The 15,130-nt window shown below is 38.6% G+C and overlaps 1 protein-coding gene across 1 annotated transcript in view; it reads left to right on the top strand.

Moving 5' to 3' along the window:
- Positions 1–15,130, top strand: part of PPARGC1A (PPARG coactivator 1 alpha) — a 68,742-nt gene that overhangs the window by 39,748 nt on the left and 13,864 nt on the right. The window contains exons 6-10 of the mRNA XM_058803956.1: positions 2,406–2,451; positions 2,560–2,633; positions 10,439–11,351; positions 11,911–12,015; positions 12,426–12,546. Of these exons, the coding sequence (XP_058659939.1) occupies positions 2,406–2,451; positions 2,560–2,633; positions 10,439–11,351; positions 11,911–12,015; positions 12,426–12,546 (1,259 nt within the window). The remainder of the gene's footprint in view (positions 1–2,405; positions 2,452–2,559; positions 2,634–10,438; positions 11,352–11,910; positions 12,016–12,425; positions 12,547–15,130) is intronic.

Raw genomic sequence — 15,130 nt, 5'->3', positions numbered from 1 at the left:
GTGCTTAACAGATGACTGTGATTTTAGTGGTCTTGCAGGTGAATTTGCAGGCACAGAGAAATTACCTTCTTTAATTTTCCTGTGCTTTAATTTACAGGCTTCTGAAATGTTTTTTCAGCAAATTTGCCTCATGCACCAATATACAACTTCAATATCAATGGATTTGCATATAATACAAATACAAGAATATAATGCTTTCAGCTTGGACAGTCAATTCATGCAGAATCAACCTTGCAAATTTAACTGATATTTGCAGACCTGCAGTCATTGGTTCAAACATTTAATCAAAGGTACAAGAAAATTGGCTTCTTCTGTTTTAAAAAACTATCACAGTCTGAGATTTTCTTTCAGAGTTAGGGAAAGCTCACAAAGGATAAGTCAAATGTTATTTTCCTTTAGGGTTACTGTTGCAAACATATTGCAAACCCACGGGAATGTCCACAAACGCATTCATGCCAAAGATCATCTGTGGTTTTGCACTGAAATTTGCCCATGAGGAAATGTAATTCTTTTGAACCTTAATGTTTTCAATTTACAGGGACAGGCAACTTGATGTGAACTCTTTTTAATAAAAAAAAAAAAAAACCCACTACAGTAGACCTTGAAACTCTAATAAACAGGCACCATGTAAAATGACAGTGTCTTGGCTAAATATTTACACTATCAATAGCTGTATGTGAGTATGAATCCTTTGCAGAAAGAATGTTTGGTCAAGCTCTTGCCTAGCAATAAGAAAACTGATGGATGTTCTGGTATGTGAACTTCTCAGTGGGAGAGCTCAGTGATATCTGCCTAAAATTAATACATGGGAGTGTGAGATAATGCCTTGGTTCTGTGCCCATCTCTGGCAGATTTGCACTGTACCTCAGTGCTTCAGAATTTAATAAGAGTATACTCTGATATGCAACTATTCTGTGGGACTAATAAGAGCTAGAAAGAGACTTTTAAGAGACGTAAATGGCTCTTACACATTCAGCTTCCTTAGCCTAAATTGGTTAAGAGTGTGCCAATTTTTATTTCAAAATAAAAAAAAAAAAAAGGAAGGACTTTGTATAAAACTTTATTCCAGAGCCTTACTGCAAAATCTGGTTTTTTAAGCCAATTTTACCTCCAGGTAGCCACAGGCAAACATTAGTATTCCTAGATGTATATAAATTGCACACAAAGATGTGTCAGGTTACATTCAGTTTTACTGCACCTGCTGTAATGCACAGATCTGTGACTGTGCTGGACCAGACAAATTACTCGTTGAGGTGCATCTCCTCACTCCAGCAGTGACTTCTGAAGAAGGTGAACCTGAGGTGAACACCTGAGCTTCCTTTTCTCATATGGGGAGGAGAAGAAACAATATGCAGCTTTTGAGAATTAATTTTTTAAAATGTTATATTACTTCAGGAATGCTCTAGAGCATATAAAAGTAATCAATTTGCATATAAAATCCCTTATTGTTGATGGGAGCTCCAAGCCTGTAATGAATATGAAATATGCAGTAGTGACACTCTGGACAAAAGATCTGCAGTGCAGGAGTGTTCAAGGGGAACATTTTGTCTTAAGTAATTAATCTGCAGAAGAGATCCCCTGCTGTTGTTCCTGCTACAATGCTCTCTGTGTTTAAAACATCAATCTAACTTCTGAAAAGTAAAATTTGCAAGTACTATAATTTTTAATTTTAAAGGCATCTTAGTTGTATTACAACATCCTATTTCTTGGCTTGCTCTGAGAAAATACAATTTTGCATGAGGAAAAGCTGCAAAGACTTACATTTTTATAGCCAGAGCTTTGTTTTTTGCGTATGTCGGGATTATAGTGCTGAGAGCTTCAACCCCATTTTTAACCATCTGTGACTATGTCCATGGTTTGTCGTAGTTTGCAGCATAATTTGCAAAAATTTGGACTATAACTGGTTGGACTCTGGCCTCATAGAAACAACCTATTCTCAGTACTGTATATGAAATTGTATCTTGTAAAATTAACTGAATATTCATAACGTTCTGTTACTTTGTAGTTATTCTGCTGCTCTTGTTTCCAAATAAAACGTGAACTGTAGTCTAAATTAACACTGAGAGAAGTAACATTTTCACAGTGTATCCTGTAGAGTTCTTCATTGATTTTTAACATGTACCACTCTTCTTCTGAAAGGTTCTTGTCATTTGGGTTGTGTACTGTATTTCAGAGGTACAGTAATTGATGTAAATAATTGTTGAAATTTAGGTGCCCTTTTAGTGCTAGTGAATAAGGAATTGGGATGAGTCTCTTTATTTATCTATCTGAGATACTCTGAAATGGCAATTGCACTATTAGAGCTTGACTTCCACACGATTCCAATGCCAAAGTATAAAGAAATGTTTGCAGTATACTTTACAGAGTGTTTAAATATTGCATAATTGTTTTCTTTTTTCCTTTAGCCAAACCAACAAGTTTATCACTTCCATTGACACCCGAGTCACCAAAGTAAGTACTAAAAAGTGCAAACATTTATAAAAGGGAGGGGGCTTCAGTAGATTTTGGCTACAGCAACTCCATTTCAGCTTGTTTTTATAAATGTGCCCTGTCTTCCAGTGATCCCAAGGGTTCCCCATTTGAGAACAAGACTATTGAACAAACCTTAAGTGTGGAACTCTCTGGAACTGCAGGTGAGAAATGCAAAATGACTGCTCTTTCTTTAAGCATGGCTTGTGTGTGTTTGTTTACTTTAATATAGCACAAATGTGCTGAGATCTCACAGAAGTCTCCAGTAGATTCACTTCAGTGCAGTTCAGCGTTACATTTTTATCCAGCTACCTGAGAAGAAACATGTTTGAAAATACGGTTCCAAACCATGACAACAGGAGAGCATAATTTCTGAGAAAATATGAATGAAACAATTTTTCTGTTATATTTCTCCATTTCCCCATAGATTTGTGTACAGCTGAGCACCATCTTTCAAAGACAAACCCCACAGCACAGTGTAATAGATGTTACAGATGTAAAAGTTATGTCATTCAGTCTGTCTCCAGGCCAGTCTAGGGCTGTACATGACTGCATGTTTCAGTGCTTTGTCATTTCTAGATTAATACATCACAAATAACAGCTCTCTCCTCTACCACTGAACAACTAATTGTCCCATAGTTTAGAGGTAATTTTTAAAAGTGGTATTCATTTTGTATTCCTGCTTTTTCTTTTTCTTCCATTAACACACTTCACACAACCTCCCTTTATCTTCCTCCTCCTTTCTGATCCCTGGATTTGTACCTTTTGAAGATTTGTAGGATTTTTTAATCATGTAGTGGTTTAGTTCGTGCATCACCCATTTAATCATTTGTTTAATTCGTCTGCTCTTCTTTCTGCTGAAGTCAATTCCTTCAGACTCAGATCTGTTTTATGGCATTCCTCTGAACTCTTTTTTGCCTCTGTTTTCTTCAAGTGTCCTGAGCTGAGCACAAAAGAACACATTGAGCTCCACCTGAGCTATTGCCAAGACCATTTTCTTTCTCAGTTGTGTAATATTGAAAAATAAGAGATGTACTTGGCACGTGCTTCTCTCAGGATAGCAGTAGGTCGTAAACTATCTGATCTCTAGCATTGTGGGGGAAGGGGTGTATTGCAAAAAAGGTCTTCAGGTACCACAAATTAGCTTGGTGCTCCTGAATTCAGTGGCAGCAGGCCCAGGCTGGGTTTGGGTAGGTACACTGGGCTATCACCTTCTTAAAACCATCATTGTACTTTTTCAGAAATTTTTTCATTAGTTCACCACTAAAACATGAACACTTTTCCCTGCTGTCTCCTGGGAGCCTGCAGTCTTAGTCATTCCTCTTACAGCAAAAGGAAGCATTCTTCCTACACATCTTCATTTTGCAAGACCAACATAAACATGGCAAAATTCACTGTATGCAGGAGGATAATCCTATTCAGTGCCAGTAAGTGAAGTGGAGTGGAGTGAAGTGAAGCATGGAGAAGCCTCTTCCATCACTACAGGACAGCAAGTCTGCACAAGGGTGCCCATTTGTAAGCACATGGATAAGTCAGTGCTTAGTGCTGCCAACAGAAAGGGGCAGATGAGGTGACTACAGCAGAGTGGTACAAGCAGCCGTTGAAATCACTGAAGGAAGCAGTGTTTTCTCCCAGCCAAAAAGTCAGCAGCCTGCTTTTCAATCAGCTGACTAGACAGAAATTGGGAGTCAGTCTGACCCCTGGACAATCCTCTGGTATTTTGTCCATAGTGGCAACAGGAATGGTCTTGGTATTGCCAGATTCATTCCGCTCCATCAGCCGTGCACAGAGGAGGAAACAAAACAGCTCTGTAGGTGCTTGGAAAACATAATCAGGAGAACTAGTGCATTAAAAAAGCAACAGAAGCTGGGAAGCAGCACAACTGGCCACATGTGTAAACAGGAATGCTCTACTATGATTCTGTGATTTCTTTTCCCCGCTAGAAGTAAAAGAAGTTAGCTAGGAAATAACCTGATGATATTCAGGAATAATAAGAATTGGAGTGTTGTGTGGCCAGGGAGCTGGGCAGTGTTACCAAGCAGTGTACATAATGGTGGCTCTTGGACTTTATGTTGCGCTTCACAAGATTTCAGGACATGATGCAGTAACTATTTTAATCTCTGCCTATGTGTATTAGTTTTTATTTTTATATTCATGTATATATGTAAACCTATAAAAATATGCATGTCTTGCTTTTTAAGTAATTTGTACTGCAGTAGTTTTGTATCCTGAGTCTGCTTGTGCTGGAAGCAAAGTACGTAATAGAAACAGCCTGGAGTACTGAAGAACTTACAGCATATTGTGTGTGTGCATGTGTGTGTAAATCATGGCAGAATTGGGACCCATTTCAGTTTAAAAAACAACCAAAACTAAAATAAGGAAAAAAGTAGTGGTAGTAGTGATTAATAATACCTTGAAGTTTTTTAGTGAGAACCCTGGCAACTCCAAATTATATCCAGATAACCGCATTGCTCATTGTCCTTATATAGGGCAGCTTGCACCATACAAGCACTATTTATTATAATTTAAATAGGAGTTACCTTGATCTCACTACTGAATTGAAAAGACCATTAGCAGTGCTGCTTGCACTCTCGAAGCACAAAGTATTTTAATATAAATAGCAACTCCCTTGATCTTTCTGCTGAAAACAACATTGCTTCCCTCACTGATGAATTAACTATAGACCAGAAAAATAAATAAATAAAAACATTTCCCACATGAGCCATCAATCTTCGTCACACACACATTTTGGATTCATGTATCTAAAGTTAAACTGAAGCCGTTCTCTTGCCAGTGCTATATCTTGCTTTACAACAGATTTGTTAGTAGTCATGAGTGTAACTTTGTCCTCCCTAAAACTGTCAAAACATCGAATTGTCAAATTACAAGGAACAAATATTTGAAGTGTTTTCATGCCACACATAAGAATGCTTTCAATGCACTGTAAGTGTCCTAAGTCCATTGCTGTATAAAGTCCTATCTCTTGAAGTTGATTATTCTAGTGTTATTCTGAGGAAGCTGGACCAGAACATCATGGTATAGAGGGAGTCCTAGGAAATGATAATGCAGTGAAATGAAATTCCTGTGTCAGATGAGTCTTCTGAGTGAGGGACTCAGAAGATGTGCATCTCTTTTTCCACAGCCATCTGCATTGCCAGTGCCCTCCTTAAAGAGGCTGTGGGCTTGAACCTCTCCAGTGTCTCCCAGATATCTGGGATGGCTCTGTGTCACCTCTTGCCTCTTTGTTAGCAGTCAGAATGAGGGGGCAGGGTGGGGCAGGGACGGAGGGACTGTGCAAACAGACTCACCAGGATGACTCACCTTCTGGAGGTGGCAATGTTTCTCTTGGCAGTCAAGGGCTTCTCATTGTTTTAGACTTTCGATTGTCTTAGACAAACGTCTGAATGCCAGATGTTAGATAGCATGGCTTCTAATTAATCTCTCTCTGTTCCCTGTGTCTTAAACCTTCACACCTAAATACTCAAAGCCACCATTTATGTACACGAAGTTGGTTTAAGTGCTTATGGCTCAATCAGTAACTAGAGGGCTATTTCCACCCTCTTGGTGAAAAGTCTCTAATTTGATACAGATCCCTATAATTTATTGTAGTGTAAAACTGCTCACTGGTCTTGGGGGAAAAACTTGACTTTTCTGAAAAATGGCAGAAAAAGCTATATTTTCTGTCATCAGAAAAGCTGATGTGCACAATCAAGTTGAAGAGTGATTTGGAATTTGTGACCATGGTTGAGGATACTGATAACCTGCTATTTGCCCACCTCTAGATTTGTGTTGCCTCTTCCTTGTCAGAAAAAATACTTAAAAATCTGTCATCTAAGAACTTCTTTGACCTCAGAATGATTTCCGATAAAATGAGATGTGAGATGGAGAGAGTTGTCTAGAAGGACTAAAATCTAGTGAAATATTTGATGTTTTCAGGCATCTGTGTTCATTCTCTCCAGCACTGACAACAGGATTAAACTGAATATTCAACAAGCATGTAGTTTTATATGATGACTGTTTAATTTTATTACATTTTCCGAGCTTCTGCAATTTAGTGCCATAAAAACACTCTTCTACTGAACAGAGCTGTTATCTTGTGGTCAGTTTTTAAAGTGGCCTTAAATAATGTTTCTCTTGACAATCCATTTTCAAAATCATAGGTATCAAATAATTCATTTTCAATGCCTCTCAAAAGCCCAGTGCACATGTAGAAAGGTTCCAGGGCTGTGTTCCCCAAAAGACATTAATTATCAGCCCCCTCAAAACACAGCAAACATCATCAAACATAGGAATGCTGAGATACCGTAGAGATTTAGAAATATCTGTGTCTATGTAAAACAGTAGTGAAAATCAGTCCTAAGAAGTCCAGATGTCACTTTTAATGCAAAGGCAAAGGCACTCCCCCCCCAATTTCTGCTTATCAACCTAGCTAAGCTAAATGAGTAACACTTTTTTTTTACAAGTTTTTTTTAAAGTGGAGTTTTGGAATGTATCGAAAGTAGTTTCACCCTCCCAGAGAATTTCTGGAAGGAAGTTGCTTGGCCAAGGTGGCAGAGTTGGCACATATGCAAACAGCTTTTGTTGCACAGACACAGGGAGGATGGTGCTGCTTTGGCAGCAGTGCTGGCAATTTGATATATGCTGTTTTCTAGCACAAGATCACAGAGTGAGTTCGTAGTGTATAGACAGAGCAAGGCAAAGTGCAAACGTACCATTTACCAAAGCTATTCAATTAAGGAAAAGTCCCTACAAAGAAAATGGTTTTATAGCATGTCATGAAAAAATACTTGCCTTTTACTTTAAAAAGAAAAAAGACTGTTTAAGGGGGATGATTGTAGAGTATGTACCACTTCTAACAGATTTGCTGTGCAGAAGTACGTAAGTGTGAGTGATGTAGAGGTACTTGTTTATTATAGAGCACATTTCAATGCAGTAATCATAAATATTGCTAAGGTTGTGCTCTGTTGAAATATGACCTACATACTCTTGATTGTTTGTGTTACGTGATTTGTCTGACACCCATTACATTCTGGGTAATGGCAGCCATTTGTTGCTGTGCACAGCAGGCTCTTTTGACAAAAGAAAATAGGCAGCAATAAAAAAGCTATAGTCTGAATTACATTCTGCACAGCGCTGCACTGCTGAGAGTTTGTGCAAGTGTGTTAACAATGCTCTGAACTGCCTCTTGTCAGCCTTCAGCCTGTAATGGCCATCTGTCCTTCCATAAATCTGTCAAAACCTGCTAAGTTCAAGAGAGAGTACAGAATATACCTTGTACTGTCAATGCCTAAATGTACGCATTGGGGAGAAATCAGTGCGTGTGAAATAATCCAGTGGTTACAGAATATTGTAATGCCACTGATGTGGGATGGTGGCCCTCGGTGGGGATTACCAGGGATTAGGGTGAAGATGAACAAGTGTGCAGCCAGCTGGTTTTCTCAGAATTCTCCATTTGGAGATGGGTCAGGGGGCACTCTGGAGAAGCACTTGTAATGGTGACGTGTGATCAAAACTTCACTCCCTCCTCCATCCCCCAGTGTAGGTTTGTTCAAAAGTTAAATGAACATTTTCCATCTTTTATCTGTTTCTACTTGCCTGTGCACTTCCTGCTTCTGCAGAAATCCAGGAAAAAAGCCAGAATGCCATGAGGAAGCCCTTTCTTAGGCTGTCCCAGCCCTGTTCTGCCAGCAAGGGAAGTGCCAGTAAATTTAGCTCAGGCTGTACTTTCGTGAGGGTTTTTTTGGTACTTCCCCCCCACTTTTCTGAAGATTATTGGGCTCTTTGTCAGGTTTCTGGAAATGTTGACTATATGTTTTACTTGCTTATTTCCAGAACAAGCTTTAAAGAAGTGGAATTTGAAATAAGATTTTATTTTGAATATTGGATTATGTCTGAGGTTTCTTTGCCTGAAATTCTTAAATATACATGTTCATTGTGGAGTGTTTGTATTTTTGTTTAATTCTTTCTTTAAAACTACATCCAAAAACCCAGTAACTAACCCCAGAATTTCTTATAAAATGTACAATTTCACAAGTAAAACTGTAATTTTAAAATTTTGTTTCTAGAAAGTTGTTTACTGAAGTATTTGTTCAATCTGAGCCTGAAGCTTTAACTTTGAAATTATTACTGCAGATTTTTGAATAGGACTGTTCTCTTATTTTAGCAAAAATTCACTTGGTAGTCAAAAATATTTGTCAGTGAGGAGGTGCATAAGGTAAGAAATAGTTAGGCCTGTCTCAAGTGAATTTTTGGGAAGAAGAAAGAGAAATTTGAGGACTTAGAGGAAATAATTTAACCGTGATGACTGCACAAAATTTTTTTAGTATTAAATTTAAATTTGGGGTAACTAATATTTTAGGTGCCATAAACTTTGCCTCAGTTTCCTTGAATTTTGTGGCATTAGGCAAAGTCTTTGCATAGCCATGGGTAGCTCATAACCATTTTTTCCAAACAGAAAATCAAGTGTGTCTCTCACATTAAGTATTCATGCCTTGGTACTTCTATTTTCTTATTTTCTGAAAGAAATTCATTGCAGATAATGCAGTGGGACTCCCAGTCTCCATTTATGCTCCTTAGGGAGCACTGTGCATTGATGGACACTTTTCCTTCTTTACAGCAAAACACTATAAAACTTGTTCCATTTGCATTGATCTGCCGAGCTGTGCTGCATGTTTAAAAATACAAACCAGAGCTCTATGACCATGTTTGAAACACACATTTCCTGTAACTCGTCTGCCCTCTGTTTTCATTCTTGCTTAAGTACTAATGGAAAGCTCATTGCTTGGGCTAAAAGTATTCTTGGACAGCATGAGCATCTGGATTGCTTAGGGATGGTCTGGATTACCTTGGAGAACTCCCTAATCTCTGTCTATTTTGTTACATTTTAAGCCTACATTACTAAATTATATTAGTGTCAATTGGACAGAAGCAAATTTTTGAAACCTAACATACTAAGTACCTTCCTGAGGAGAAATGATTTCCTGAACAGTGTCTGCTTTTTGCTGTTACTCTGCCCTGATGTCTGGGATTATCCTTCGGTAAAGTCTGAAGAAATTCTATTATTTCTGTAGAAAATATTGAAAGTTATATTCTACCCTTGTAAAAATAATGGCAAGATGCTGCTTCAGTTCCCAGGCATTACTAAAATGTACTGTAGTTCTTCCTACAATTTTGTCTCATCACAGTGATACAATCTCTTACAGTTACGTAAATAATCCTGTTAGTTAGCAGAATATTTAGTCATTGAATACTAATCTAATACTAACCTAATAACTAATACTAAGACTTACCTGTTTCATTTTGACTCCCTACTGCATGATTCTCACTGTGATTTAGTTCTAAATGCAAAGGTTCAGTACACTTGTGGTTGTATTATTGTGCATTTGGGTTTCAGTTGCAGAACCACATTTCAGGCAAAATGTATTAATTACACTCAACAAGTGTGTTAGACATACATTCTCAATGGTTAATGAACTCTGGAAACAAAGAGTCATTGCCACTGAGTTACAATGGCTCTATTTCATTGCATTTAGGTTCTGCATCCTTTGGTACCCCTCATTTATTTCTCTTGGCTGTGCTTTTATCCAGGTTCTTCTTTGCTAGGTTCTTTATGTTTTTGATGGTGACAGTCTTTTGACTTTTCATTTTTACATCAAAATCTGTTTTGTATTTAACAAAAAGTCTTTGGAATTTTATCTCTTGATCTTTTCTATCAAAACCTACAGAGAGAGGGGCGGATGTCGTAGAGGAAGGGGAGGGACAGAAATTATGCTGGAGATCGATGGCGATGCATTAGTATTGTTTCTATTGTTGTTACCAGACCTTTGGTATTTTATTCTCAGTATTGGCAGTGTTGAAGTGACATAAAATGGATCTTGCTTTGTATCTATTTTAAGAAGCACATGAGCCACCTTTATAAACATTGTATGTGTGTTTAAAAGCATTCTGTACCTCCTTTTACTCCCTGTAGGCCTAACTCCACCTACGACCCCTCCTCATAAAGCCAGCCAAGATAATCCTTTTAGGACTTCACCTAAACTGAAGTCATCATGCAAGACTGTTGTACCACCTTCAAAAAAGCCCCGCTGTAGTGAGTCTTCCGGTTCTCCAGGAAATAACCCAACCAAGAAGGGTCCAGACCAGTCTGAGCTGTACACACAGTTTAACAAGACTACCGTACTGTCCAGTGGACATGAGGAGAGAAAGACAAAACGGCCCAGTTTGCGGCTGTTTGGTGACCATGACTACTGTCAATCTGTGAATTCAAAATCGGAAATACACATTAAAATATCCCAGGAACTTCAGGACTCCAGACAACCAGAATTTAAGGATTCTTCACCTGGGTGGCAGTGTCAGATTTGTTCTTCTTTAGAACAAGACCAGTATTTCAAGAAAGAGACTTTACAGACAAATAAGCAGGGATCCCATGGTAATAACAGAAAACAGCTCCAAGACCAGGAAATTCGGGCTGAACTGAATAAGCATTTTGGTCACCCCAGCCAAGCTGTTTTTGATGAAGAAGCAGATAAGAGCAGAGAACTAAGGGACAGTGATTACAGTAATGAACAATTCTCCAAACTACCTATGTTTATAAATTCAGGACTAGCAATGGATGGTCTGTTTGATGACAGTGAAGATGAAAGTGATAAACTATGCTACCCTTGGGATGGGACACAAGCCTATTCATTATTTGATGTATCACCTTCTTGCTCTTCTTTTAACTCTCCATGCAGAGATTCAGTGTCTCCACCCAAATCCTTATTTTCTCAAAGATCCCAAAGGACACGCTCTAGATCAAGGTCCTTTCCTCAACGCAGGTCTTGTTCCCGTTCTCCATATTCCCGATCGAGATCAAGGTTGCCCTGTAGTAGATCCTCTTCAAGGTAGGTACCGCAAATTTGTGTATGATCATTGTAGCTAATAAGACAAACAGGAAAATCAATAAGAAACTTATGGGAAAGAAAGAAAAAAAAGCAAGAAGTAACCTAATCCAGTGCAACTCATTCTATTGCTCCTGAGCTCATTAACTCTGAAGGTTACAGGTTTGCTACAGAAACACTTGTTTCCAATATCCTTTGAATTTGCCAGGTTTACACCTGAGCGGAGGCAGTCAGGTCAGAGGCAGAGCAATTGGTGAGAGATGTACACAACTAACCTTCCCCATTATCTGTGAGCTGCCTGGTGCCAATCTTGCTACAGCCTCTATCAGATGGACTTGACAATGGCTGACTGTCTGCTCTGTGTTAGCCTCAATAAGGAAAATTACTGAAGGGCCAGGAGGGGAGAAATAACTTGAGGCCCCTTAGTTGACTAGGAGATTGCAAACTGTCACTGGAAAATCCCACCGGTAGCTTAGAAGAAATGTAAGTTCAGGGAAGAGGTAGAAAATGGTGTCAGTAGACTCGAATGGAATGACAGAGGTGAATGTGTTTCTTCCTGCAGATCTTGTTGCTATTGTGAGTCCAGCCACTGTAGACACCGAGCACACAGAAGTTCTCCCTTAGGTGGAAGATCGCGGTCCAGATCGCCGTGCAGTCGCAGACCCAGGTAGTGCCTTCACCCTGCATTTGGTGCGCTTTGCAGCTGTTCCTCAGGGGAGAATTGTAGAATCATAGAATCATGAAGGCTGGAAAAGACCTCTGAGTTCGTTGAGTCCAGCCTTTGGCTAAACACCACCACATCACCTAAACCGTAGCATGACCACTCATTTCTTGATCACTTCCAGGGATGGTGACTCCACCACTTCCCTGGGCAGCCCTTTCCAATCTCTAACAACCCTGACAGCGAAGAAATTCTTCCTGGTGTCCAACCTGAACTTCCTCTGGTGGAATTTGAGGCCATTTCCTCTTGTCCTTTCTCTAACTGCCTGGGATAGTAAAGCATTCAAGAAATTGTGTTTCTAATTTTACATTCACAAATACAGGTGCTTGATTTGATGACTAAGTTGTGTTTCCTAGATATGACAGCTATGAGGAATATCAGCATGAAAGGCTGAAGAGGGAAGAATACCGCAAAGAGTATGAAAAACGGGAATCTGAAAGGGCCAAGCAAAGGGAGAGACAGAGGCAGAAAGCAATTGTAAGCACTGTAAAGATAACTTTCATATTGAAATAGATCTCTGTTTCTTTTCATGGATTCTAATGCTACAATTCAGACTTTATTTCTTTTTTATAAAAATACAAAAATTTGCTTACATGTATTTCTTATATATTTTTCATTTTAAGCAAATATGTATTTTCATAATAATTTCTGCTTTGGTGTTACACTACTAATTTTTTTAGGTTCTATAAATTGCAACTCTCCAAGTTTTTCACCCTAAACAGATCAGAGAACTTACTAGACAAGGGGTCATCCCAGACAGGACATTAATAGAAGAGAACTAATCTATTTCTTATACAGATAAATGAGTGAACCTGCCTTTTATACTGTATTTCACTTACCAGACATACATGAAATAAGGAGTCAGGTGATGTACCAGTTGCTGAACTCTCAGAGTGGCTGTAATTGTCTATACAGAGGGTGGAGACAACAGAACTCAAAACTGGGATCCAAAGACTTGGCTTGAATTATAACTTTTTCAATGTCTGTGATTTGGTTAATTTTTTTAAGTTATTTTTAGCAAAATAGTCTGAAGACAAGATGCAATTTGAAAATGTCACTTAGCACTGGCCCTCTCATAATGAATATGTATTATTTAATTATTTATCAGTGTTCTCTATGAAACAGCTAAAATACCTGAAGCAACGAAAATAACCCATGTGGGGATAAGCAACTGTCTTGGCTGCTGTAGCAGTAGGACAGAAGGAAGAATGGCTATTAAATGGATGGGTGGCTTTTTCCCCTTTTGACTTCCCCAGTGGCAACTGCATTTTGATAAATTAAATTGGGAGGTGCTGTAAATCTGTTGCTGTAAAAGTTGCTAAGCCCATTTGGTGTCTCACCTTCACATTTTGATTTTCTGTGTCCTGCTCTTTCCATTGGGTTGTACCTACACAGCTCTTCTGGCTGTGCTCTGGCTCTTGCATGACCTGGTACAGACCAGGATACTTCATCTTCGTTCCCAGGTTTTCCATTAGTGCTCTGTCCAGAGGTCACCAAAATTAATAGGACTTTTTCCCAGTGACATTAGTGGACTTTGCAGCAAAAGGTCATTTGTCACACGTTTGGCAGCATTTCTCCTAATGCACCTACAGAACCAGGAGTGTGTAGAGATTGACAGAGACTGGCATAGTCTACAGCAAGGAGAAGTTCTGTGAGTGAACAGACAACTTTATGGCCTGCTTTTTTTCTCTGCTGCTGTTGTTCTTTGTGAGCTTCAGCAAATCATTTCACTTTTCTCCATTTCAGGTGTCCTATCTGCAAAGTGTGGGTGATCGGTGTATTTTGTATTTTGTAAAGCACAAGATTTAGAGCTGTAACATGCTCTGCTGTGAAATGCAGTGATGGCAGTGGAATAATTTTGTTTGGCTTCAGACAGGGCCATATTTAAGTCAATTGTTGCAGTTAGTTTTAAAATATCTGGCTTCCATCTGCTTAGAGATGAACACTACCTTCCAGCAATTGTAACTTACACTTGCTGTTCTCTCTTAGACCTACCACAAATTAGAGATTCAAGTAGACTTCTGTCATGGGTGTATCTTGCTACTTCTCAATTACTGTACCTTACCCATATAAATAAACATGAATCTTGCTGAGGAGGTAGAAAATTTGATTTAGTTTAAAACAAACAAATATTTGGCAAGTAGCTAATCAAGAGAAAAGGAAAACGAAGGAAAAGAAACTTAAAAAGCTCCAGATATGCTGCATCATGCTGCATTAAAAATTCTAGACAATTCAAAACCAAGATTGAATTTATTTTCTTTCTAAAGTGATCATTTTGATTATAATTAACTTAATTAATTGAATTATTTATTAATAGGCATAAATAAATCAAAACTAAAAATAAATATCAATAAAGAGAACATGGCAAAAAATCTAAAATCCAGTCATCTGTGTGAGTTCTGCAGGAATTGTAGATTAAGTCCAATTAACTCCTTTATCCAAAGTCTATCAGCACTTATACTTTAAAAGTCTGTATTGAATTGTGCCATTTTATACCCTGTGAAAACAGGTAAGGATTAGGAGACAGCAGAGAAAGGGGATCTCTGATCTCATTAATTCAGTGACAAAATCTGTATCTATAATTTCTAGCATTCTCTGCTCTTTTTCTTATGCCTTTTGGTTTATGGGTCTCTTTTGTGGTACTCTTTTCAGTCTTGAGGGACTCAACTCATTTATTGTTCAGCCACAAGAATGTCCTCTCTTTCTTTCCTTGAGCTCTTTCTACAGTCCCATAAATTTAGATTTCTTTGCTCTCTGTATTGGGGAATTTTTTATTTTCTTTCTAGCCCATTCTCGTGCTGCTGGATCTGATTTATGGCCGCATACTTGCAGATGCTGTTAGAAGAGTGGCCCAAAGATTGGGCACTACTAATGCCTCAGTTATTACACAGGGCAGGTGACTTTCTTCATGAGAAGCACTGCTCTGAGATCTCAAGAGTTAGTTGTAGAAAGGATGCACAGTAAAAAAGGAGCAGTAGTTGTGACAGAGCCAAAAGTCATTCGGTATTGTGGGAGTAGTATCTAGAATTAGTCTCTGGGACAATAGGCATGGGAAACCTTG

This window comes from Ammospiza caudacuta, chromosome 4 (genome assembly GCF_027887145.1).
Source record: "Ammospiza caudacuta isolate bAmmCau1 chromosome 4, bAmmCau1.pri, whole genome shotgun sequence".
Lineage (NCBI taxonomy): Eukaryota > Metazoa > Chordata > Aves > Passeriformes > Passerellidae > Ammospiza > Ammospiza caudacuta.
This window is presented reverse-complemented; position numbering and strand designations above follow the sequence as displayed.